Source organism: Malus sylvestris, chromosome 6 (genome assembly GCF_916048215.2).
Source record: "Malus sylvestris chromosome 6, drMalSylv7.2, whole genome shotgun sequence".
NCBI lineage: Eukaryota > Viridiplantae > Streptophyta > Magnoliopsida > Rosales > Rosaceae > Malus > Malus sylvestris.
The window spans coordinates 28,499,651-28,527,502 of record NC_062265.1 but is presented as its reverse complement, the minus strand read 5'-3'; the positions used below and the strand labels follow the sequence as shown (position 1 = coordinate 28,527,502).

Genomic DNA, 27,852 nt, shown 5'->3' with positions numbered 1-27,852 from the left:
CACCCTTTCAAATACCAGTTCAGTGTATTTGAAGGTTCACAACTCTTTCTAAGAGTTGTGTCTTTTAATCAAAACGTTTTTAATTAATAATAAATTAATTAAAAACTTAATCCGAAAATTAAAATTAATGAATCCCAAGGCTCTTGTCTTGATTAATTAATATTAATTGTATTTAGGCTATATTATACAAGCCTAATCCACACAACCATAAGGCCCAAGCCTTCAATCCATTTCCAAATGACCCATATTCTAATTACTAGACTAAAGCACTAAATCTATTAAAGGCCCTTGAGAATCTTGTTTTCCCCAATGTGGGACAAGAGTCTCAAAACTTCCAACAAACACGAGCACTATGAGATTCCAAGTAACTGTCGACTTCATCCCGACAATGATCTATTTAGAGATCAGGAAGAGCACAAGATTCATTTGGATATAAACGAATGGCAGTGCGGATACTGTAAGAAAAGCTTCCGTGCTGAAATGTTTCTTGATCAACATTTTGACAACAGACACTACAATCTTCTGAATGTAGTATGTGGACTGTATTTCCTTGCCTTAATATGTTAGGAATTAGGAACACTTGTCCAATTAGTGCAAGAAGCAATTTCATTTTCAGCTGGCCCTCTTCGCATTTGTTATCCTCTGTTATATTTATATTTTGTTCTTCTAGTTGATAATCCTCAAATTATTACTTTAGTCTAAAGAAAGCTTTTCAATTGCACTGTACAAATTAATAGTTTTTGGAGCCGAATTTCCCTTTATTTACGAGGTTGCCACTGACTCTCTCTGCCGCTGATCTTCATGCCGCGTGTTGATGATCGTGGAAAGGCAGGGGTGCGATGGTCAGTTTGGTCTGTAGGGTTTCGAACGGGTTGGGTGAGTTAGAGAGTTTCATTTCCTTTCTTTCTGAGCTACAGTGGGACTCGGTGAGACCATGCTGTCGAGAGAGAGAGTGAGCGAGCAGAGAGAGGAGAGAGAGAGAGGGAGAGATAGATAGGGATTTGGTGAGAAGAAGGCATGCGGCTTGCAGGCAGACAGAGTCATATGGGGTGTACGATTTGAGGGTGAGAAAGAGAGGGGATTGAGTGGTGATGCTCGATTTGGGAAGAGAAAGAGAGAGAGAGAGAGAGAGAGAGAGAGAGAGAGGGAGAGGGAGAGAGCGATTTTGGGGTTAGGCGAATGCGGGAGAGAGGGCGAGGGTTGTTGCATCCGTGTCACTCAAAGTGGGTTGCGAGAGAGTGAGTGAGCTACATTCTAGGGTTTGAAAGTTGGTTTCGAGAAAGTGAGGGGGCCGGAGTTGAGGTAAAGCTTGGGCTGGGTTTATGGAATGGGGGAGGAGGGTGTGGAATGTCATGGAGAGGAAGGGAGAGGGAGGTCTGCCAAAAACGTGGGTTGCAGGGCTACAATGAGGGATATGGCGTGGATTGGCAGGGAGGGGAAGGAAGAGGGAGTAGTGAAGCTTGCCAAAAAGAGTGTTGGATTGATTTTTCCTCCTCAAATCAAGGGTTGGTGTCGGGATTGAGGGGTGGGTCCAAAATGGGTATGGTTGTGAGGGAAAGAAGGATGGCAGAGACAGAGGTCATGGAGTTGAACGTGGGAATTCCAAAAATCGAAGGCTGCTGTCAGTGGGTGTCAATATCAGCAACGAGCATGATTGGGATGTGAGTTCTCTCAACCTTTTGATTAATTTTTTATATTTTGGCTTTTTATATAAGCTATGTAGCAGCTGAGATTCAAAGATGCTTCGCTTTCTTTCTCAAGTGTTTCATCAAGGAAGAAGATGGTCAGTTAGTTCTCTACTTTTCAAAAAATAAAAAATAAAAAAATCATCATTTGAAGAATTTTGGGAAAGTTTTGAGATTTTGAGCTTATGAATTCATATTTTGCAAACCAAATGAACCCAAGATCCGCATTCCGAAATCTTCAGGACCTGTGGAAGAGGAATATGCCATTGAGATTATTCTTAGTGCATGCTGAAACAGAATCTCAACAAGACATTACACTGTTGATTTAATAATCAACTATAGTATTGTGGTCTGAATTCTTTCTTATTAAACGACTACTCTCACTCCCAAGAGATAAATTCAGGCGAATTGGCCCTTGCCATTACCTGGAAACAACTACTCTCACTCCCAAGAGATAAATTCAGGTATTGCATGTTGGATTTGAGTTCATTTTAAGGTTAATCAAAGGTAATCCTCACATTTGCATTTTTCCGGTGAGTTTCAGAAATCTGACGGGTAATTTCTGGTTAAACGGCAACCAAATATCTTCCTAAGTGTCGTCATCCTTCTTGGTACAAGGCCACAGCACAACTGCACACCACCCTTTTGCTCATGCTGGTGAGGTAACATCACTATTTAATCTGGGGGAATTTGTGATGTGGTTATTAATCTGCTTTTTGATTTATTTACTATTAAAATGTGTATGTTGCTTAGATTTATGTTGGTTTCGATACGAAAACTAATTTGTTGTGCTAAGTAGTAATGGCCTATTAAATTGGGAACATATATTTGTCAAAAGAAACTATGCTTGCACAAATTTAGTCCCAGTCGTATTATTCTTCTTGGCTTTTTGTTTGCAATGATCAATGACGGTACCCGTCGTTCTACTCATAAATCCTTCCCTCACGTGGTGAATTGGATTTTGGAAGCGAAGTTGTTGGCCATGAAGATTTAATACGTAGTTTGAATGATCGAAGGTTTGGTTTTTATGGTTGGAATGTTCGACTGAAAATTATAGACTCAACCAAATAATAGTTTATAAGAAATTAACACATATACAAGACCATTATAAAAGAAAAATAAACAAAGCTGAAATCATTGCAATAACTATAATAATTGGTTTTGTCATTTATATATGGTATTCCTTGATAATTTATTTATAACTTTGTTGTTGTGTCATAAAAATGAACTCTAATATATTTATATTCTTTTGAATGCCTTGCAACGAAACTCACCAATGAGTTACAAACCGTGAAGGAAATAGCAGAAGAAAGATTACTGCTTGAAGCCTATCCTGCTACACCTGTGAAATATAATGCAGATAAGGTACCCCAATATACTTTTTTTAGATACATTTTCTCACGCAACCCTTCGCTATGTGAATGTGCACTTTCCTAGGAAATTTACAGAGTTTTCTATTATTGGATGCATTTGGTTATATAAATGTTTGAGATTTATTGTCTGAAAAAGAAAGGGCAGTGGACCATAAATTGACATGTCAATTGGAAACTGAGGAGCCTGATGCAACTAAACAAATCTATCTACATTACTTCTAAAAATTAGGGGAAAAAAATGAAAATGTTAAATGAAAATGTTCTGTTTCTTATGCTTATTAGGGAAAAAAAATTATGTTTCATTCTGAGTTCATGTTTTTTCCCACTATGTCTAGAAGTATGAATTTTCCTTTTTGTTGACCTTTTTAGTCGGTGCTCATAATTTGGATTTTTTTTAAAACTAAAATTGGTTGCAGAGAGAGAAAGAGTTCGTTCGACGCTTAAATCAGACCCCTGAAATTTTCGTGTCTCCAGAGTTCTCCAGCTAACCACAGACCCCTGTTTGCCGTACTTTCATTGCACGCAGATATTCTGGTATACTCACTAAGCATAAATTTAATGGTTTACAGAAACTTTTAATTGTTCCATCCTAAATATCTTCCTTTATTCTTGATGCCATGCTACTTGCTCAACCCTTTCTTATCAGTTGTGTCACCTAAAATTAAAATGAAATGAAATAGTTTCCCTACATGCTTAATGTTGTAAATGCTGGTGATGTTAGAAATTTAGTGATTGTTGCTCTCTATAATATATCCGTGCTCATGTGTTTTACAGAAGCGCAGTTCAAAAAAACTGGTTGCTGCTTGGATGAGAGGAGTATAATTTCATTAAAAAAAAACTGTTTTGGTTGCTGGTGGTGGTTTATCTGTATTTGATTGGTAATTTCTACATTTGATGATTCAATAATATTTTGAACTTCCATTTCTGTTGTTAGCAGATAACGTCTCCATCTCGATTCTGCATGATCAAAATGTATGTCGGGCTAAGACAACCATGCTTTACAGGTAGAGAGGAAGCTACGATTAGAAACAATGTTGAGTGAAATTTAAGTCTTCATTTGACAAAAAAAAAAAAAAACTTTGATTCAGATATCTATATTTGTTGTTTTATTCTATTGACAATTCGTTGTTTGATTGGTTTTGTTGCTTTCCTCCACTTTTTAACTCATATTCGTTAATATACCTATTTTATTTGGGTGATAAGTTCACTCTTTTAATCTTAGCTAGAGGAAGATATGGTGTGGTTTTGTTAATGGCAGTGGATGATTTGGATGAAAGTATGTATCTTGGGGATTTTTTTGCTTGCAGTTGTTTAGGCCAACACTGAAGAAGTTTTGTGGAATGAGATTCTTATACCAAATTGTTTCTCCGTTTATGGCAGGTAATAAACGTGGTCCAACCAGTAGCTGATAAAATGTCATTGTATATATGCTTTTGTCGATTTCTGCTAAGATAATGAGGGAATCCAAAGGATCGAGGCCAATCGATCTGAGGTTTGTACTACTCTATCCCTTTCTTTCTCTCTTTCTGTGAATTTCTTGAAATTGACGACGCACGTTCTGATTCTTGCTATGTTTGGGAGCGGAGAAAGCTCTAGATTAGCTTTGATCGCTTGAATTTTTTCTTATTTAGTTCAGCACAGTCGGACTACATAATCCTACCATTGGGCTATTTCTAGGGACGTTTATGTTTACTTTTGTTAGTTTGTTGACAGTTTGGTATGTCTATCATATTGATGGAACTAAATTGTGAGTTAATTATGGTTTAGGTTGTAGAATTCTGAATTCGGAATTCCCTTTGGAAACTGTCACAAGTGATGTGTCTGTTGTGGCTACAGGAATCAAAAGCGAGTGAAAGGTAAAGCTTCTCTCCAAACATTCATCGGCAGCAATTCCAACCAGAGCCAGGTATATCTTTCCTCTTGCTTTATCTCTATGATGTTCTATCCCAATTTCTCTCAGACAGTAAGGGTTTTGGTTTGCTTTCTTGGATTAGATTTGTATATATTCCATTGCATCTCAGTTTTCTCTGATTTAATAGCATAATCTGGCTCTTGGTATTCTAACTTTGCTTTCTTTGCATCAAAATTGTATCTGGCTCTTGGTTTTCTTGATCTAATTTTTTTTATTTCTATAATTAGATAAATTAAGGAAAAAATTTCTATTAATATATGAGTATTCGATTCTGATATATCATTTTCCTCCATTTGACGTGATTTTGGATTATTAGGACTCAGGCTTGCCTTCCGTGTTTTCGGTGAAAAAAGGCTTTTAGCTGAGTAATTTACTAATTTGGTTTTGATTATCAGCTATATAAGAGAATGGGGGGTTTAATTTGTAATTATTTTGATGCGGTGAAATTTTTTAGGTTTTGCAGATTTTTCCAATTCATGATGATAAAAATTTAGGGCTTTCATTTGTTGATGTGATTTCCACGTACTCTGAATTCAAATAGAAATGCAAGGATATATTAGACTTAATAGTGTTTTTAGGCATTCACGTGTTTCCTTATTATAGATGATGTATTTCTGTAGTGCACTAATATTTGTCTTAAAAAAATTAATTAGTTTTTCCTTCCCCGGTGTTTGCTAAGGCGCTTCTCGAGACGGCATTGGAACGTGCAGGGGATGAGGATTCAGGGTATGAGGAGGAAATGGTAAAGGAGGAGGACCAAAACGCGTTCTCTGTTGGGATAATTGGTGCCCTGAATGCCAGAAAGTCTGCACTCACCACTCATTAATTAGATGGTTTGTTCCTTTGGTTTTTATGGTTTAAAGGTGTTTAATTTGATGGTGTTTTTGATAAATTGTTAGTTTAGTTATTGATTGTATTGAGTGTGGTTTATGCTTTTGGTATTAAGTATTTTTTTCATATCCCTGAACTCCTTTTCAGATAGAGAAATGTGAGTTCTTCTAAGGTGTTAAAGTGAGTGTCAATCATAGAGTATTTTGTTAGAATATCTGTCTGAACAAAAAATTTCTTTGGAATGAAACAAATGAAACAACTTTTGAGACTCCCACATTTGAGATGTGTATTGGTTTTGAAAGTATAAGACCAAAAGTTACATTTTCATTCCCATTTACAGAAATACAACTTGCAGAATTAGTTAAATGTATCAAATGACTAGCATGTGAATTTGTGTATAGTTAAAATAATCTTATCCTTGAGGATTATTGATTGGGCAAATTTGGTTGAGTAAATATAGGGTTATTGATTGGGCTAATTTGGTTGATTAGTTGATCTGATTCGGATGGGTTTGAGGGTTAGTTTGTAGGAATGTTCCATTGGTGTTCTTTTTCTTCTACACAGTTACCAAAATCTCAAGTCCCCATTTGATCCTCGAGTACGACCCAATCATATTTGCTATAATACAATCATATTCTTGAGGTTTAGAATTTTTACACTCATGTTTCTGCCCATTATATGTTTCTGCCCAATCATATTTGCTCATGTTTTCGCTGTTAGAAAATACATGCATGCTCTCTAAACTAAAATACACTTCTCAGATTGCTGTGATTATTGGATTGGATTTTCCTTATTTACCTTCATATAATGGTGGGTTTAAATTTTCAGGTGAAAGTTTTTACACAACCTCATTACTTGCAAAGTTTTGTTTAGTCAACATTCAAGGCCCTGCCATCAGATCAAGTTAAAGGTACGAATCACTGTCATACTATTTTCGTAACTTTTTTTTCCCTTGCTGAACACAATGGAGTGAATTGTCTTCATTTGCATTCTTGGATTTGAACTTAAGTAGGTTCTTACATGACATTTGTAAGCTTTTCATTAGTCATGAAATATGATACATTTTCTCTTTACAAACTGATGACATACAATTAGTTTCTTTTTGGTTGGGTTGAAATGATATTGATTGTGTTGTTATAAAGCTCCTTTTTATAGTTGAGTTGAAAATCATGTTAATAGAATATTTTTTTTGGTTGGTCCAATCTGTAACAGATGAGATTGTTTTGTGTGAAATAATAATGGAATCTCAAATTTGTCAGGTATATCTTAAGATTCTTCATTGCATATTCACCTTCTCACAACTTTTACATTGTCTCTTGATTGGATGGATTTTTATAATTTCCATGATCAACGGATGCATGAAGTAAGGAGGAAGCTACTATTATGGAGCTTCTTTGGCATGGTAAGTTGAAGTTGCAAATCATTTTTTTTGTTCATGGAATTCATTATCTTGCTATATTGGCAATTAGCAATGTCTGACAATTGGTAAAGTGTATTCATTTTTCTGCTTAATTTATATTAAGAATATTTGCATCTTAATACTTATTTTAATTATGTTAATTTGTCCCCTTTTTCCATAGAACTTTGTGCAATGTGAATGTAGGTTATTCTCAATCCTCAGATAGTGATTATTTAACGACTTCTCCAAACTTGACTACTTGGCTTAATGTATGCTTGGATTTTAAAGGGGCACTGTATTTATGGGTTGTTGTACGATTCTAGGGAGATAAAGAGAGGGGATTGAGAGGTCATGCTAAGGAGAGTATATTACTTGCCACTGAGGAATATACTTCATATAATAGCAATGTGATGATGTGTGGCATGCTTTAACTAAGGGATATTTTTGTGTAGTAAGAAAGCCATAGAGTCACATTTTTGTTTTTGTTTTATTTTTTTGGATTTGTAACTGAAATTTTATGTATGTTTCTTCTGTTTCTTAAGGAAACAGAACTTTTTTGGAAACCATCTCTTTCTAATCAAAGACAATAAGTTTCTTACCACTCATTGTACAATGTGTTTATATGCCAGCTCACTTGAATGTATATAAAAAAAACTATTTGTTCATTATTGTGTTGAATTTATTCATCCGATTACACCTGAAACAACAGGTTCCCGCAGCAACGTGCGGGCATATTTTCTCGTCTATTCTAAAATTGAAGGGGGAACGGCACTGTAGCTGACTCATTCTTTGCCACTCGATTTCACCCTATTTACAACAATACCGGCCGAATTGCATAGGTTGGGAGGGTAATTCTCAAAAATTCAAAGGGTAATTTTGTCCATATGGCTTATCAGGGAGCCACTCGATTTCATGCTATTTACAACAAAACCGTGAGGTTTGGGGTGGTATTGGGGTTGGGTTGGAAGGGTAATTTTGTCCTGTGCGTTTGAGACGGATTGGGGTAGGTTTGGGTTTGCTGTCATTCAGTGAGGGTTTCGGGGATGAGAGGCCATGCCTCCGAGAGAGAGAGAGAGAGAGAGAGAGAGAGAGAGAGAGAGAGAGAGAGAGAGAGGGAGAGAGAGAGAGAGTGATAGATAGAGCGACAGGGAGGAGTGGGAATTTCAGCGCCATTGCTGCAGATCCTCGATTTCATGAGTGGGAGAGATGTTTGGAGATTTTTTTCCCACTTTTTGAGAGACAGATGGACAGGGAGAGAGAGAGGGCAGAGAGCATGCTGTGCATTTTTCTGGGGTTAACGGGCTTACCCCACGGGGTTGGTGAGCAGAGGATGTCTGAGGGAGGTATGGGAGAGGAGAGGGTTTTCAGTTTTGTCATCTGATTCAACAGGTAAAACACTGTTCAGAAATCATTGTTTATTGTTTGTTTCCCATTTGTTTTGTTAAAACTATGATTGGCATTTTTTTTGTTTCGGCAAAATTGTAATGGATGTTTATAGCCTGTTTAGTTGGGTGTTAGGAAGATAAGTCTGTTTGGTGCACTATTTTGTACACTGTTAAAGTAAGGTTGTGTCTTTTAAACTTGGGGTGTTGCACTAAGCTCATTTTTGTTTTCTTCATGCTTTGCTGTTGTTTCCTTCTCAACAAGTTGAATTCAGGTTCCTTTTCTGCTTTTCATCCTTTTAATATCCCTCTGTTGCTAGGTTGTTTCTCCATGTTTTGTTGCTTCTCTATTTGTGTGATAAGGGTGTTAGAAGGCTGTTTTATTTATTGTTTTGCTTCTCTGTTGCTAGGTAGTATAATTTTGAAACAAGTTTCTTCTCTATGTGTTCAAATGCATCATTGTTTTTCGTTCGTCAGTTTCTTTTTCATCATTAGCTTTCTTATGATCATTGATAGTTTAATACCACTTGGGAATTCACATGCCACAACAATTTTAATTTCCAAGCTCCCCTGTTTGCAGCTTTAGCACGGTAAAACTTTAGTTTGATTTAGTATTGTGCTTTAGAGTGAACTTTGAGTGTTGATATATGTGTGAGTAGAGTTGTAAAACAGAGAGAGAAAATGAACTTTAAACAAATGAAGGAAACAAAATTTGAGCAAAAACTTCCAATCTTTAAAACTGTGAGGCTTTTCAGTAGGTGTGTTTTGTAAAAAGGTTTTAATCTTTCTTAGAAATGTAGCTTTCTCAGTTATGCAATGCTTTTAATAGGTGTATTTTTATCTTTCCTAATTGTTGATTTAATTTGGGTTTTGTTAATAGTTTAATTTGGAGTTTAATTGAAGGTTTAATTCAGGTTTGTAGTTGGGGATTAATTGAGGGTTTAACTTTACTTAGCTTAAATTGCATAATGTGGCTTTAAATTTGAAAGTGTCTTGGTTGCTAACGGATCTGCTTTCTTTGCAGATTACAGAAATTTGGATCGTTTGAGGAAGAAGTTGGTTCCATTTGTTCAAAGCCTACTTAGCTATCTACCTTTTTTTTATTTATATTTGTGAAGCTTTCATGGTTAGATTTTAAATATATAATTCAATTTTTGCCGTTTGAGCTTATATTGGAACTGAGTTTCTTTTTATTTAATGTGCGTATCAGTATTTGTCCATTTATGTCAGGGTTGAGATGACTAAGCATCCATTTGGTAGTTTTACGTTAGAATGGAACTAGGCAATAGATTAGGTTGCAAGATAAATTTCTAAAGTTCTACTAGCTTAGGTACAAATTATTTTTCAGAAATCAAACATGCAAAATTTCTATGCATGTTTTGAAATTGGTTGTAGGAAGTGGGCTTCCAAGTCTTAACAATAATGGAGACTATGAAATCAGGGTAACCAATTAGGGGTAACTATATATTTCAAAAACGCAAATTTTACACACACACACACATTCTGTAAAGAATCAGTTTTGATTGGCACAGATGAAGATGAACAATAAGAGGGTTTTCTATTCAAATTTACTTTTTGTAATTTTAGGGGTTTTGATCTTACATGTGTATTTAATTTGGTTTTGTTTTCAGTTTCAGGAGACTCTGGTTTTTCGTTTTTTGGGCCTTTTCTTTGCAGCCTAGAAAGCCCTCTGTGCTCAAGGTAAACAATTTCAACTTTTTACTTCTAAAGCATTGCTCTTATTTAGCAGTAGGAATTCCATTGTATACAATAATATGTTTTGTGTTATGCTAGGAACCCTATTTCCCCTTTTTGTCTTTCTGTGCACTCGGAAAACAAGCCACCCTAATTGAAGCTTTCTATCTTCAGATCACCAGCAATAATCTCATCAAGGTCCCAGGAGGAATCACGAGGATTCACTGCCGAATTGGTATGTACTTATGCTTTTGTAAAAAGCCCTTTTCTTGCCATTTTTCTGTTTTAGAATTGGACCAAAATGATTATGAGTGATTTTGAAAAACACTAAGATAGAAAAAATGGCTATCAAGCAAGCAGGTTGTGAGTATTCAAACATATAATTTTCAATCAAATGAAATAGTTGGCACCACAAGCTTTTAAGTAGGGAGGGATGTTTGTTTATATATTTTTTGGTTTTTATTTTTTCTCCTCAGTTGTTATTTTCCTTTTACTGTATATTGTATCTTCTGTTTGCGAATGCCTCTGTTTTTTGACTTGCTGAGAATGCCTGTCAAGGGTGGCTCAACAGGACTGGGAAATCTGGAGAGGGGCGAGGGGTTAGTAGAGGGGGGATTGGGCATGTAGCATCAGGGCTAGGTTACCAAGATGGTGTTTGAGTGGGTTTGGCAGTGGGTCATATGGGGGACGGTGGTGATGCACTCCGAACTCACGAAGGTGCACAAACATTACGAGTGCATCACCATAAAAAAAATTTCATATTTAATTGTTATACCCTTCACAATAAATAATTTCCACATCAAAGTTTTTTGAAACTTAGAAGACACCGGAAACACGATTCGCATAGCAGACTAACTTATAGATGATATAATAGTCGGATAACAAAGTTCTCAACTGAGGGTTCAGAGAGACTCATTTCTATGTCCAATTATTAAGTATCTTTTGATTTTTATTGATATAAAGACCTTTTCTTTCTCCAATTATGCCTCTGTCAACATTTTTGGTTTAAATGCACTCAATAAGTACTCACATTTATCTGATAGACCAGATGAAAAAAGAGGGAAACATGGATTATATATGCACGAAGGGCACCACAACAAATTGTCTTGGAATTTGAGTTTGGATTGGAATTTAATTTCGATATACAAAAGCACTCACCTTAAACACAGAGGAATCAGATGCTTGAGTTAAACAATTAGCTGATCACAAATTGGTAGGGGTTTAATTTGAAGAAATGGCATTGAACACATTTAATTGACTGAATGCTGAAATTCTCCCTTATGCACCAAATTGGATTCATAAACTGAATCTCATTTTCATGTTCTGTTTTCGTTCTGTTAACAGAGGAACTGCAATTTCAATGGATATCATTTTTGTTGCTCTTCCATATATTTTGGTCATTTAGCAAGAATTTTTTAGATTTTCTCTGTTAAATTTGAAAGTGTCTAAGTTGCTAATGGATCTATTTTCTGTGCAGATTATAGAAATTTGGATCATTTGAGGAAGAAGTTGGTTCCATGCCGTTTTGAGGTATATAATTATACCCCTTCATCTTTGTTCAAAGGCTATTTAGCTATCTACCTTTTTTTTTATTTTTTATTTTTTATTTTATATTTGTGAAGCTTTCATGCTTAGATTTTAAATATATAATTCAATTTTTGTCGTTTGAGCTTATATTGGAACTGAGTTTCTTTCTATTTAGTGTACATATCAGTATTTGTCCATTTATGCCACGATTGAGATAATTAAGCATCCATTTGGTTGTTTTACCTTAGAATGGAATTGGGCTTCTTTCTATTTTGTGCACGTATCTGTATCTCTCTATTTATGCAAAGCTTGAGATAGCTTAGCATGTATTTGTAACAAACCCTGTTCCAATTGAATGATTGCTGTATTTGTTCCAAACGCCATTTGAATTGGATGATTGGTTTATTTGTTCTAAACCCCATTAGAATTGTATTTGCTTGGATGGGCTATTAGTATAGGGATAGTTAGATTAGGAATTTTGTTTTGCCATTTTGTGATTGAGATCTAATTACAGGTTTTGTGTTGCATGTCTCCGTGTTTCGGTGTCTGTCCTGTCTGTGTGGTTAGTTTGGGCTGTTTTTAGATTCTTAAATGGTGCTGCTTAATATTATTTGTAAGGTTATTTTTACGGGTTGGGAGGGGGGGCAGATATGCTATGGCAAATGAACTTTGAGTTGTGGAAAAAAAAAATTCAAAAAAAAAAAACTCTCCCAAATGACAAACTACAGGCTATTTATAGCACGATAAATACATGCCTTTGCACAGGTGTTTCACATTCTGCATAAGTGTTTGACAAACGTGCAGTGTTGTACTACACCAAAACCAAAACAAATATACAGAAGTGTTTCACATTCTGCATTGGTAATAGGGTTTAATTTGAATATCTTTTTCTTGAGTTGCTTTGCACAAGCCTCACAGTGCATGTTAACTTTGAGTTCTGTAGTTACCACTCTATTAACCTGAAGCAAAAATAAACCAGCTTTATAAGTCCATTGTTTTAACAAATGTAATTTTCTTTTCCGGTGCTTTCCATTTCAGACTATGCGACTTTATGAAATTTTTATTTAATGTTCAGTTTGATCACCTTATGTTATTCGTTTGGTTTCGGCTTTCTTTCCTTTTTTTTCTCTCTTCTCTTTGTGATCCCCTGATTATCCAGATGTTGGATGGGTTCTTTTTTTTTTTTTTTTAATTATGTCTGTGATTCTGTTTTTTTTAACAGGTTTTAAAACATTCTGGTCATTCCAATTACAGTTTTAAGATATCCTCATTCATTTAACACATGAAAATTAAGCATTTTCATACCTAAGGTTTTAAATTATCATCATTTTGTTCAAACGCACCATTTCCTTTTTTGTTTCCCTTCTCTCATCTTGCAAGCACTCATGGTGTCCATTTCCTTTTAATTTTGGTTAATGCGGGTTTTGAAATTTGTGATGATCATTTTCATATTTCTATTAATTTTGACAGAAAAAACCATTTGAAAAAACATATTTGTCTCTAAGTATAAATCACATTAGTCTAATTATGGCTATGATAAAAAACCATGTGATCAACTGTGGCTTGCTTATACTGCAATTTCAATTTGGGAATTGAATGTATTTACAAAATTATGATCCTTTTTTAAATTTAGAAAAGAGCATGTTAAAAGACCAATTTTCTTTACAAGAACTTGAATAAAAAGTAGACCATGAGTGAAAACCAACCAACAACGATTATGGTGATTCAGTAATTTAAACATAAACCAGCTTTGACAGTGATACTCACCTATTGTTGATTTTCCTTTCGAGCATATTTCCTACACAAAGTTTCCCAAACTGTGTTCTCAAACAGCTGCATCGGCATATATTTCCAACTTTTAATAGTCTTTGGTCTCCATACTTTCCAGAATTCATTTTCGATCTTAATAATAGCTGCTATATTACTTGAAATTGTCAATGATTTCAGTTCTTCTTTTTCTTTTCTTTTTGAAAAGCATGGGTGTGAAGTTTGATAACCCAGTTTAACAAACAGATATATTGAACTTTTCAAACAGACTTTACATTTATCCCATAGATTTTCTCCTTTTCTTTTTCTGATTGTTGTTGCCATGTTGAGAAAAAAATTATATCAATGGTTGTTCATTTACCTCTGTAGTATTCTATTGTTATTCTGATTTCTGCTGGTTCTTTAAATAGTGTGGTTTTTCACTCAGTTAACACTTTTTAAAAATTGAAACAATAGTATAGTTCTAAGAGTAATCATTTGATTAGTCTTCCTTTTACCATAATTTCTGGAGACCAAGGATTTAACCATGTACAAGGCCCATCTATATGGTTTAATTCTATTTGCACCTGGTAGGCTTTCATTTCAGTATAGCCTTTCATTTCATTTCAGATAGGTGAAGCAGCACACATTTGCTTTTATAAATTTATTTTGCTATATTTTCAAAATGTGTGTGTTTTTTTTTGGGGGGGGGGGGGGTTTCCCATCTCAAATGTGTGTCTCTATGTACATGTATTAATGGTTGCAACATGTTACATCGGTGTATTAAGCTTTGGTGTATTCTTAACTGATGTATCCAATTTTGTTTTCACTAATTATTATAAACATTAGGGAAATTCAGCCATATATCAAATTTTAACTTGCAACCATTTTTGTTGGTTTTTGTAAAGATTCTAATGCTTAATTGCTTTTAAATTTGTCTCTGTTAGATTATTGTTTTTCAATTTTAATTTCACTCTTTTCCAACTTAGGGTGTTTCATTGAATAAATGATACAGATTTTTCTTGAAGTCATTTCATTGTTTGTTTTCCTTGGGAGGATTGTTGTGCTTCGGTTAGTACCATTCAGGTATGTCCATTTGTCAATCGGCACTGCTCATTTTTGTGAATGTATGGCAAGGCATTGGTCATGCAATCTGTCTAGGCAAAATAGAGATCGTCTTTTAAAGTTAAACATGCTCCACTTTCTGCAAAAAAAAAATAAAAAAAAATATTGGCAAAATGGTTAACCATCTGTTAGCAAAAACTAATTAGTGACATCTTGATCAACGTGCACATATTGCTATCTGGCCACTGAGCATTATTTTTGGGGTATAGGGTGCATTTTCTATGGTATGGGGTGAGAAACGGTTTCAAAATTAGGTATGTTTGGATTTCAACGATTACGTTTAGGATTTTGTTTGTAAGATTTGTAGAGAGATGGGGGTGTTTTAGTTTTTATGTTTAATGTTCTGAGACTTACCCTTTATTTGGTGCACTTCACAGATTGAGTCCTTTATACCATAACAATTTAAGTTACTTTTATTGTATCTGTTTGTTTGCACTTCGAATTCTTAATCGCAATCTCATTACTTTTTTGCAGTTTAGATCAGGCCCACATCGTTGAATCATAATCTGCTCTTGCTGCTGCCTTTGATGAAGGGGTTCTGAGCCATTACATTTCAATCAAGCCTTTGGTATGTCCTGAACTTGAATACGTTACTTCCCTATGCTTTCCATTTCAAACAATGCGATTTTGTAATTTTAAAAATCACTGTTTGGGTTTTTTTTCAGCTTATATTATATGTTTGTTCTGTGCTTTGTTTCTCATTCATGATTATCTTTGTGACCTCTGATTGTCCAGAGGTCTGATAGTTCTTTCTTTTTTATGGTTTAAATTTTGTCTATGCAATTCTGTTGTTGTTTGAAGGTCTCTTCATGTTGTGATTCTTATTTAACCCAGTGTTCTTAATTGTTTATCAAATGTTATTAGGCGTTTTATATGTTTTTTGTTGGTTGCTTCCTTTCTTTATTGTGTTCTAACTTTTCCAAATCATTCTTTGAAGGTTGGTTACTTTGGTTGGTTGATGTTTTCGTTAGGTTTTTCTAGTAGTCAACTGTCTCATCAGCCCCGAAGTGCTTTGATAAGTGTTGTTAAGAACTGCAATCTCTCAACAAACCAGACATATTTCCAAAAAAAAATCACAACTTCCATATTTAAATTTTTGAAAATTTTAACTTTGTTATTGTAAGACCTACAAGCTAAACAGATTTTTCTAAAAAATATAAATATTAACGCTATATTTAATTTGTGATTCAAGGTAGATGAAATGGTGAAAAAGATTGATCAAAGCGAACAACAAATTCTAGGAGTTTTGGTTAAAATTTTAAAGAAACTGATTGAGGCTCGAAACAATGAAAAGAATCGAGGAACGAAAAAGTTATATAGAGAAACTGCATGTTTGTTCGTTCATGATATGTAAAATCAAATTACCTATGGAATTATAAATAGATATTTCCCCTCTTGGGTGTCTGAGACTGCATGTTTCTCTATTTGAGGGAGAGAGGTGTTGGGTGTCTGAGACTGCAAAATCAAATTACCTATGGAATTGATAACATGCAATCAGTTTTTTTTATGGAATTTATAAAGCTCTTTTTTTATGGTTACGTTGAAAATCATATTGATATATTCTTTATTTAGTTGGTCCAATCTACGAGATTGTTTTGTTTGATGTTTCAATCAAAATTTGATCTATTTTTGTGTGTGAAATTATAATGGAATTGCAAGTCAAGTATATCTTAGATTCTTGGTTGCATACTCACCTTCCCACAACTATTTTATTGTCTCTTGACTGGATGGATTTTTATAATTTCTTGGAGTTACAATGCTTTTTATAATTTCCTAGATCTATCATGTTTGTTTGTTCATGATTATATTGAATGTTTTTTAGGTTAAACGTGTCTTATTCATATAGTTAAGGCTGGTGCATTCAAGTCCCGCAGCATCGCGTGGGCATATTACTAGTTATCTCTATTCAGCTTATCTGCAAATGAAAGAACTTTTCTTTTAAAAGCGTTTGCATCTAGTCCATGTTTATCAGTTCCCTGTTGTGTTGGGGTTTCATAAACGTGCTTTCAAAAAAATAATTAAGCAAATTTAAAGTTATCATTTTAGCTGTAGGCTTGTAGCATGATGCAATAAATTAGATCATAAAACTATTTCTTAAAAAATGACGAAGAACAATTACATGGCTTAAACTTCTGTACAAGATGGCATTGTATAACACAGATAAAGAAATATCCAAGTGATAATCTTTCCTTTCTTAAGATGTGTATTTTGTACTTTGGTGCTCCGGGGAAGGGTAGTTAGCATCTGGAGTTGTTTCAAAGTCCGAAGAGCTATTCTGCGTCTGCTTCAAGCATGGTTGCATTATACAACAATACATGATTATAAATTTATTTGATCTCTATCTTTTCTATTATATCTTTAATCGTATGTATGATTTTTGTTTCCGTCATATGGTTTCTCTTGTGCTCTTTGAAAAAAATTTGATGAATGCAGAGTAGCAGCAAGTGCTTAGCTGATTTATGCGGAGCTTTGCATTGCGATGCTGTGATGAATACCAAGTCGAGCAAAACCAAATGCAATCCTGCATCTGTTGCATGGAATCACCACCTATGTGAGGTTGCGTCAAGGCACTTTATTTGTTTGTATTGTTGATTCTTATACATACCTTGTTTAATCTTTTTTACTTTTTTCCCCTTTTATAATGCAGGGTCTTGCCAATAGATGTTTCCCGATTAATCAAAGTCCTTCAGCACGCCGTCTTAATGGTATTTTTTTTGTTGTCAACCGAAGCTCTACCACTACTGCTTTTATTGTACTTGTGCTTATACTTGGGTTTAACTCCGCCTATGTCTTACATGGCCGGTCCCAAGCCCGGATAAAGGAGGAGGGGGAGGGCGTCAGGTAGTCGACAGCCGGCACTCCATGATCACGTCGAATCCTTATGAAAATGAATCCAGAACAAAATCGCGCTAAAGCTAGGGCGTCACCCGTAAGTGGCGCGCTGTGTGGCCCGAGCACAGTGATAAGTGAGCAAGGGTCGCTGTATCTCCATCGGCACCCGGATGCAGTGTTAAATGAGCAAGGGGGCCATAGAAACTTCTTTTCGAACGACTCCACTCAAAGTTGTTTGGGAGCATATGCTCCTATCAACTTTACCCGGGACACACAAAAGAAGTACTTTGATCCTATTAGACGGGGGAGGGTGAAGAAGCTAGGACAGAAGGGTAGAGTTCAAGAGAGCAAAATGCGTTTAGGAACGTGGAATATAGGAACCTTAACGGGAAAATCTATGGAAGTAGTGGAAGTTATGGTGAGGAGAAGGATAAATATTATGTGCCTACAAGAAACTAAGTGGGTTGGTAGTAAGGCAAAGGATCTAGAAAACTCAGGGTTTAAACTTTGGTATTCGGGCACAAATAGAACGAGAAACGGTGTTGGCATCATCGTGGACAAGACCTTGGTACAAGATGTTGTAGATGTCAAGAGGGTAGGAGATAGAATCATGGCAATCAAGATTGTAATAGGACAAGAACTTATCAATGTGATTAGTGCGTACGCACCTCAAGTAGGGTTGGATACGAGTTCGAAGGAGAAATTTTGGGAAGATCTTGGAGACTTGGTGCAAGGAATTGCTCAGACGGAGAAGTTATTTATAGGAGGAGATTTAAATGGACACGTGGGCAGGGAGACAGGCAACTATGGAGGTTTTCATGGTGGCCATGGTTTTGGGGAGAGAAACGAGGATGGGGAAGCTATCTTGGATTTTGCAATGGCATATGATCTCTTCTTAGCCAACACCTTCTTTAAGAAGAGAGAAGAACATGTGATCACCTACAAGAGTGGGTCGTCAAAAACACAAATAGATTTTCTTCTAATGAGGAAAGGGGATCGTATAACTTGTAAGGATTGCAAAGTTATACCAGGAGAGAGCGTGGCTAATCAACATCGCTTGTTGGTGATGGATGTACATATCAAAAGAGTAAGACAAAAGAACAAGACTTGGAAGTGCCCAAGGACTAGATGGTGGAATCTAAAAGAAGAAAAACAAGCCATTTTCAAAGAGAAGGTAATCACCCAATGTGTGTGGGATAGAGAGGGGGAAGCTAGCCAAATGTGGGATTCCATGGCTAGTTGTATCCGAAAAGTAGCAAAAGAGGTATTAGGAGAGTCCAAGGGCTTTGCCCCACACCAAAAGGAATCTTGGTGGTGGAATGAGGAGGTACAAACAAAGGTGAAGGCTAAGAAGGAATGTTGTAAAGCCTTATACAAGGAGAGGACCGATGAAAATGGTGAAAGGTATAGAAAAGCGAAGCAAGAGGCGAAGAAAGCTGTCAGAGAAGCTAAGTTAGCGGCTTACGACGATATGTATAAACGACTAGATACCAAAGAAGGAGAGTTGGATATCTATAAACTATCTAGAGCAAGGGAAAAGAAGACAAGAGACCTAAACCAAGTGAGGTGCATCAAGGATGAGGATGGAAAGGTTCTTGCTACAGAGAACGCGGTTAAAGACAGATGGAGAGGTTATTTTCATAATCTTTTCAATGAAGGACATGAAATGAGTGCTTCTTTAGGGGAGTTGAGTAACTCAGAAGAGTGTAGAAACTACTCTTTTTATCGTCGAATCCGGAAGGAAGAAGTGGTTGTAGCTTTGAAGAAGATGAAGCATAAAAAAGCAATAGGCCCAGACGATATACCAATCGAAGTGTGGAAACTTTTGGGAGAGACAGGTATAACATGGCTCACTGACCTTTTCAATAGGATTTTGAAAACGAAGAAGATGCCAAATGAGTGGCGAACGAGCACTTTGGTGCCTATCTACAAGAATAAGGGCGACGTACAAAATTGCATGAACTATAGGGGTATTAAGCTAATGAGTCATACAATGAAGCTCTGGGAGAGAGTCATTGAGCATAGATTGAGGCAAGAGACACGGGTTTCGGACAACCAATTCGGGTTCATGCCAGGGCGCTCAACCATGGAGGCAATCTATCTCTTACGAAGATTGATGGAAAGATATAGAGATGGGAAAAAGGATTTACACATGGTCTTTATAGATTTGGAAAAAGCGTATGATAGGGTCCCAAGAGACATTCTTTGGAGGATTTTAGAGAAGAAAGGAGTACGAGTAGCATATATCCAAGCTATAAAGGATATGTATGAAGGAGCAAAGACTGCCGTAAGAACTCATGAAGGACAAACCGAAAGCTTTCCCATAACTGTAGGATTACATCAAGGCTCATCCTTAAGTCCTTACCTTTTTGCGTTGGTAATGGATGAGTTAACAGGACATATTCAAGATGATATTCCTTGGTGTATGCTTTTCGCAGACGATATAGTGTTGATAGATGAAACTCAGGAAGGGGTAAATGCAAAGCTTAACCTTTGGAGAGAAGTGTTGGAATCTAAAGGTCTTCGCCTAAGCCGATCAAAGACAGAATATATGGAGTGCAAGTTCAGTGCAAATGGAGGCCAAAACGAGTTAGGGGTGAGGATCGGAGATCAAGAAATACCAAAGAGCGACCGTTTTCGTTACCTAGGATCTATCTTGCAAAAGAACGGAGAATTAGATGGAGATCTCAACCATAGAATACAAGCTGGATGGATGAAGTGGAAGAGTGCATCCGGTGTGTTATGTGACCGCCGTATGCCACTGAAGCTCAAGGGAAAATTTTATAGGACGGCAATAAGGCCGGCGATGCTGTATGGCACAGAATGTTGGGCGGTGAAACATCAGCACGTACACAAAATGGGTGTAGCGGAGATGAGGATGCTTCGTTGGATGTGTGGGCACACGAGAAAGGATAAGATTAGGAATGAGGATATCCGGGGTAAAGTAGGAGTAGCCGAAATTGAAGGAAAGATGAGAGAAAATCGGTTACGGTGGTTTGGACATGTGCAAAGAAGGCCTACTGACGCTCCGATTAGAAGATGCGACTATGGGACAGAGGTTCAGGGCCGAAGGGGTAGAGGAAGACCTAGGAAAACTTTGGAAGAGACTCTAAGAAAAGACTTAGAGTACTTGGATCTAACGAAGGACATGACACATGATCGAGCACAATGGCGTTCTAAGATTCATATAGCCGATCCCACCCAGTGACTTGGATTTTCCAAGTCTCCAACCGAGAAGTTTTCCTCACTCGGAAAATTAAGGGAACACTACCCCAACCTACATGCTCCACTCAGAAAGCTTCAACATACAAGCTTCAACAAAAGAAAATTCAAAGAACTTAGCGAATAAGGCTTTGGTGTATTTAACACAATACGTTGAAATGAAGGAAAGCTTATTTATTGATATCCCCGATAAGCTACAAATATGTACATATACATGAGTCAAAATAAACACACAAGAGGGAGCCTTCACAAAGGTTGCTTAGGAGAAGTCTCAGCAGTCGGTAGAGCCTCAGAAAGAGAAGGCACTGGAGGGGGATCATTTGGAGCCTCAGTACTGGACAGAACCCTAGAAGGAGGAGGCATCAGAGGTTGATCATTTGGAGCTTCATTACGCGGTACAGCCCCAGAAGACGAAGGCAATAAATGCCTTTGGAACAAACCCACAAATCTCTGATGATCAAGTAAAACCTGACCATCAGTTTCCTTCATCTGGTCAAGCTTCCTCTTCATGTTTGTAGCATAGTCATGTGCGAGCCGGTGCAACTGTTTATTCTCATGCTTGAGCCCTCTAATCTCCTGTTTGAGACTCATCACTTCAGCCGCCAATGATTCAACTTGGCGGGTTCGAGCAAATAGGCGTTGGGCCATATTAGACACAGAACCTGCACACTGAACACTGAGAGCCAGCGAATCCTTAACAGCTAACTCATCAGACCGTTTGGAAAGTAGTCTGTTATCTTTGGGAGTGAGAAGGTTCCTGGCCACCACCGCAGCGGTCATATCATTCTTCATCACGGAATCCCCAACGGTAAGAGGACCAGTGGGGGAGACGAAGGATGGACGCCATATGTTGTCTGGAGAAGGCGGGGCTGCCTCTTCAACAAGGTTCAAGTCAAAACGACGGTCGGAGGGGCCAGACATTTTCAAAGGTGTTGAAGAGAGAAGAGGTCGGACAAATCAAGATCTTAGAAGTGCAAGAATGAAGCTTCTACTGGTGGAGATTCAAGTGTGCTTTGGAACTTAATGCCAGCCCCTATAAAAATCTGCACTCGACGGAGCTTCAGAAATCGAAGAGGCGCCTGCCCAGAAATCGAAGAGGCGTTTGCTTTCTCAAAAGCTGGGCTGCTTAGAGATCACGAGGGTTGATCTCAGAAATCGAAGAGGCGTTTGCTTTCTCAAAAGTTGGGCTGCTCAAAGACCACAAAGGCCGATCTCAGAAATCGAAAAGGCGCTCACTTTCTCAAAAGCTGGGCTCCCCAGAGACCACGAGGGCCGATCTCAGAAATCGAAGAGGCACCTACTTTTCCAGCCTTGTCAGCACCTGTCACACGCACACTCAGCTTTGCGGAAATTATGGGCATTCTATCGAAGACTTCTGGGGAAGTAGAAAACACATGAATCTTACTGTTCAATCACCCACTTGCCACACGCAACAATAGCTCATGGGTACCACAGAAAACTTTGCCAAAGTTCTCTGCCAAAGTTGAGCACGTGAAGCTTGCAGCTCCCACTACATCACTCTGACCAAGAAGGGTAAAAGAATAGCAAATAAACAGCACTAACAAAGTTTAAACCCATAAATTTTGAAGGTCTAGCTACCATATTATTACCCACAAGGGTAAAGGAACAGTATCACTGCTGGATAATTGGAAAGTCCCTGTGTGTCAACCTCTGTGCTTCGTGGCAAGGTAGACTAGCAAACATGCCCAACCTTTACTCACATTCGAGAAAACACTCCCAATAAGATTGCTTGCTCCAAAATCGAAGAGGCACCGTCCTCCGAATCTCGAGAGCCAGACTCCCAACATGACTACTTTCTTAAAAATCGAAGAGAAGCTTCGTGGCAAGGTAGACTAGCAAACATGCCCAACCTTTACTCACATTCGAGAAAACACTCCCAACAAGATTGCTTGCTCCAAAATCGAAGAGGCACCGCCCTCCGAATCTCGAGAGCCAGACTCCCAACATGATTACTTTCTCAAAAATCGAAGAGACGCTGCTCCCCGAATCTTCGAGAGCCAGACCCCCAGCATGATTGCTTTCTCAAAAATCGATGAGGCATCGTTCTCCGAATCAATCGAAGAGGCGCTCGCTTTCTCAAAAGCTGGGCTGCTCAGAGACCACGAGGGCCAATCTCAGAAATCGAAGAGGCACCTACTTTTCTAGCCTTGTCAGCACCTGTCACACGCACACTCAGCTTTGCAGAAATTATGGGCATTCTGTCGAAGACTTCTGGTGAAGTAGAAAGCACATGAATCTTACTGTTCAATCACCCACTTCCCACACGCAACAATAGCTCATGGGTACCACATATAACTTTGCCAAAGTTGAGCACGTGAAGCTTGCAGCTCCCACTACATCGCTCTGACCAAGAAAGGTAAAAGAATAGCAAAGAAACAGCACTAACAAAGTTTAGACACATAAATTTTGAAGGTCTAGCTACCATATTATTACCCACAAGGGTAAAGGAACAGTACCACTGCTGGATAATTGGAAAGTCCCTGTGTGTCAACCTCTGTGCTTCGTGGCAAGGTAGACTAGCAAACATGCCCAACCTTTACTCACATTCGAGAAAACACTCCCAACAAGATTGCTTGCTCCAAAATCGAAGAGGCACCGTCCTCCGAATCTCGAGAGCCAGACTCCCAACATGACTACTTTCTCAAAATTGAAGAGAGGGTAAAGGAACAGTACCATTGCTGGATAATTGGAAAGTCCCTGTGTGTCAACCTTTGTGCTTCGTGGCAAGGTAGACTAGCAAACATGCCCAACCTTTACTCACATTCGAGACAACACTCCCAACAAGATTGCTTGCTCCAAAATCGAAGAGGCACCGCCCTTCGAATCTCGAGAGCCAGACTCCCAACATGATTACTTCCTCAAAAATCGAAGAGACACTGCTCTCCGAATCTCGAGAGTCAGACCCCCAACATGATTGCTTTCTCAAAAATCGAAGAGGCATCGTTTTCCGAATCTCGAGAGCCAGATACCACAGACCACTTTTTCAAAGTGCTCTGACAGAGTTAAAACATGTGAAACTGGCAGCTCCCACTACCGTGCTATGACCAAGCAGGGTAAAGGAATAGCATTACTACTTGTTGTTAGGGAGACTCCTATATATGTCGACCTCCATCCCCAACGGACAGGCAGACCTGCAAAAATGCTCAACCCTTCATCATATCTGAGAGGGCACTCCCAACGAAGCCTTTCGAAATATTCAGCTTTCTTTCCCCCCGATAATACCTCTGCAAACAAGCTATACTAGAGCAAGAATATCTCATATCATCAGGGTTAAAAGCAAGAGTATCCCATATCATGCTTTTTCCCTGTCTTTTCCTTTGGCCTTGTTTTTACCTGCAAGACAAGGAGAAAGAGAGCAATCAGTCAGCAGTTGGAATCAAGCTTCCAGCCAGGAACTGACTGCCTGGAACCCCTTACCTGATTACTTACCTGGCATTGCTCTCGAGTACTCATCTTCAACATCTTATGTTTCCAGGGAAGATTCCGCATCTGCTTGAGGAACAGATAGGGCAAGTGCGAAGGATACAAGGAAGCATGTGGAGACAAGCGTAACAGCACACGTGCCGATACATCCATTACTCTGTCAAAAGCAAAAGTATCCCATATCAGCAGGGTGGAACGTACTCTAGATTTGATGGACTTGTTTTGACCCTCAAATTCTTCAGTCGGCCTTATACTCTGGAGGAAACCAGAAAACCCTCCAGCTCAGTTCAAGAATAAGCCTGTGGAAAGTTACTTCTTCAAAAGCAAAAGTATCTCATATCATCTCTTCTCATTTTTCTTCTCTTTATCCTTCATGCTGCTGCAAGATGGGGAGAAGGTGAACAATCAGTCGGAGCTCTGATTGCTTACCTTGTCTGTCACCTCTTTCAGCAGACCCCCTAGCTCGGCGACTTGGGGGACTCCTACTACATGGTTTGTATCGCGCTTGACCAAGCCTGAAACTACAAGTAAGCTTCAAGTGAAATTGATACATTACCTTGTGCATCTCCACCAGTTAAAGATACCACCCCTGGATGGAGGAAGAGTACTTCCAGAGAAGATGCCACATCTACCTATGAGACAGATAAGGCAAGTCAAGACGACACCACACTCCGATACTTAGAAGTTTCGTGATTACGAGATCATTCTCCCACAATATTTCCTAATGTCATTTGTACTAAATCATTCACTTGTACTCACTAAAGGAGAGCTTGAACCTATGTACTTGTGTAAACCCTTCACAATTAATGAGAACTCTTCTATTCCGTGGACGTAGCCAATCTGGGTGAACCACGTACATCTTGTGTTTGCTTTCCTATCTCTATCCATTTATATACTTATCCACACTAATGACCGGAGCAATCTAGCGAAGATCACAAAAAGCGACCGTTTTCGCTACCTAGGATCTATCTTGCAAGAGAACGGAGAATTAGATGGAGATCTCAACCATAGAATACGAGCTGGATGGATGAAGTGTAAGAATGCATCCGGCGTGTTGTGTGACCGTCGTAGGCCACTGAAGCTCAAGGGAAAATTTTATAGGACGGCAATAAGGCCAGCGATGTTGTATGGCACAGAATGTTGGGCGGTGAAGCATCAACACGTACACAAAATGGGTGTAGCGGAGATGAGGATGCTTCGTGGGATGTGTGGGCACACGAGAAAGGATAAGATTGGGAATGAGGATATCCGAGGTAAAGTAGGAGTAGCCGAAATTGTAGGAAAGATGAGAGAAAATCGGCTCCGGTGATTTGGACATGTGCAAAGAAGGCCGACTGACGCTCCGGTTCGAAGATGTGACTACGGGACAGAGGTTCAGGGCCGAAGGGGTAGAGGAAGACCTAGGAAAACTTTGGAAGAGACTCTAAGAAAAGACTTAGAGTACTTGGATCTAACGGAGGACATGACACAAAACCGAGCGCAATGGCGTTCTAGGATTCATATAGCCGACCCCACTTAGTGGGAAAAGGCTTTGTTGTTGTTGTTGTTGTTGTTGTTGTGCTTATACTTGGGTTTATTATAGAGTTTTTCTTGCACCAATTTTGTCACGCTCATACTTGCTCGGGGAAACGGAAACTTTTTCCCAGAGGAGGAGAGGTAAGGTCTCAGTCTGTTACTGCAGTTGGTTTCGCTATAAAGAATGAATTGTGCCGCAGTTTCAATCCTGGCTTATGTTCCATTGCAGTTTGCCATGATTGTCTGTTGTTTTCTATTTCCGTATTTTTCTTTCTTTTGAGGATTTTTGCGTCACGGAGAATATGTTGTCACGTTGTTTTGTTTTTGCAGAAACATATAAGTGTATTCTACCTGGCTATCTCCATACTGACTTTGATGCTGCTCCCTATTTTCTATCTGATGGTGTATTTGCACCAAAGGTATCACTTTTTCGGACACTTAGATTTCACATTTGGATTTGTTGCAAGATTTTCCTAATTTCTTTGCAATTTGCTGAGAGATGAGGAAAGGAACCCAAGAGCTTAGGCGCATCTCAAAAGTTGGGCAGAAAACAAAACCCTCGTAGTCGCTTGTAAATCACAAAATGCGACTCGGATTTCAAACTCTATATGTTTCCTATGTTTCAATTCAGGGACTTGGTGTCGATGAAATGAACATCAAGGATTTTTCAGGCACAAACTTGCCGTTCAACATATTTCCTTGTAGATCGGCATGCTATACGTCACGTGGAGGAGTATGTTGCTCCTGACGTGACGTATCATTCCCTTAATAGCCGCTGGTGGATGACGAAAGTAGAACTAGGTGCTAACAATCTATTTCTTCCGTACACCTGTAATTCATCGTCTATAGTTTGTTGTAGTTCATCGTCTAAACTTGTAATTCGGCCTCATGTTGGTACGTTTTGTGGAACATTGATTTTCTTGATTTATATAAGACAACAAGTACTTTGATTCTGGTTGGATGACCAAACAAAAAACTGAAGGAAATGCCTTTGCGAACGATATTTGATTACAAATCTTACAAGCCTTCCTTTTACTACTCATGTTTCAATCGACCTCAACATATTCTTCTCCGCGATGCCTCTCCAATGCCGGGAACTTGAACCTGTTAGTTTCTTGATATGCTCAGCTGGTCGCTTATCACTTGAATGACGCATGTCCCGGCCATGGTTCTCTGCTGCACCATTTTCTCGATGACTATGGCAACGATAGGCGCAAGGGTTGAATCTCTCTTCTGATGCTATGCTATACAGAAAATTCGAAGCCTTCAGCTTTGGACGATGCCATGACACTACTTGAATGCTTGTGTTCAAGTATACTCTACCACCAGATGCTGCAGGTACATGGAATTGCTCTTCGCTTATGGAGCTACAACCGCAAATGCAAGTGCTATCAATTCGTTCGACAAAAGGAAACCATCTGGATCACTAAACCGAATGTAGGCAGGACTTCTTTCAGTTTCGTCCTCGTTTACTAGCAAGGTGTTGAATTCACCTGCAGCGATGTCCCTTCTCTCCTCGTCCTGTGTACTCTTTCATCTTCTTTGGTCTCGAAAACCTAACGCCATCGGCATAGCCAGCGGAGCCAAGGCCAAAAGCATAGAAAGGCTTGTTCTTCCAATAAGTTGGATTGTGTTTGCAGTGATATCCACTCTTGCAGTAACTGCTAATTTCTAGAGGTTGTAACCTGCATCCGAAAGTGTCCGAGACGCCATCTTATAAAACTCAGCAGACCGCGTTTCTGAAGGCAACGGAAACTCCAACTTCAGGACCAAATTCATTCCAAAACTAAAACCGTAGATTTCATCACTCACTCCACTTACGACAACCCGAATTTCGTGCCTTGTTCGACTTGCAAATCATAAACTGACACATGGGTAAGACAAGCTTCTACCGTAAACCTCAAGCTCTCCTCCCACATTTCCGGGGTCTGGTAAGACAAGGTGGCTCGAGCAATCTCACAATATCACTATTTCCTGCACTTTCTGTTGCTCCTTCACTAAACACTTCGCAAACCCTCTCATCGGGAAGTGGAGGGATAGGAGATGATGAGGCAAAATACGGGACCTCTTCATGGAAGGTGACATCCATGGAGACATAAGTCTTTTGAGTAGGAGAATGATAACACTAGTAACCTTTTTGAGTATTTGAATACCCAATGAACAC

General features: G+C 38.3%; 1 protein-coding gene, 2 long non-coding RNA genes and 1 pseudogene across 4 annotated transcripts; 3 read left to right on the top strand and 1 right to left on the bottom strand.

Annotated features, from left to right (window-relative positions):
- Window positions 1–27,852, bottom strand: part of LOC126627252 (elongator complex protein 3-like) — a 110,982-nt pseudogene that overhangs the window by 64,170 nt on the left and 18,960 nt on the right.
- On the top strand, window positions 4,315–5,880 carry LOC126627284 (GTP-binding protein ERG-like). Its single transcript, XM_050296756.1, has 3 exons — window positions 4,315–4,550; window positions 4,895–4,964; window positions 5,650–5,880. The coding sequence occupies exons 1-3, from the start codon at window positions 4,486–4,488 to the stop codon at window positions 5,794–5,796; spliced, it is 282 nt and encodes a 93-aa protein (XP_050152713.1). The 5' UTR covers window positions 4,315–4,485; the 3' UTR covers window positions 5,797–5,880.
- LOC126627292 (uncharacterized) lies at window positions 9,736–15,238 on the top strand. Of its 2 annotated transcripts, XR_007624956.1 has the most exons (4): window positions 9,736–10,283; window positions 10,452–10,512; window positions 11,755–11,807; window positions 15,150–15,238. It is a non-coding gene; the product is annotated as an uncharacterized LOC126627292 (long non-coding RNA). The 2 variants fall into 2 exon arrangements; XR_007624955.1 differs by lacking the exons at window positions 11,755–11,807; window positions 15,150–15,238 and adding an exon at window positions 11,321–11,378 and having other exon boundaries at window positions 9,813–10,283.
- On the top strand, window positions 17,101–26,641 carry LOC126627288 (uncharacterized). Its single transcript, XR_007624952.1, has 4 exons — window positions 17,101–17,226; window positions 26,019–26,092; window positions 26,186–26,259; window positions 26,320–26,641. It is a non-coding gene; the product is annotated as an uncharacterized LOC126627288 (long non-coding RNA).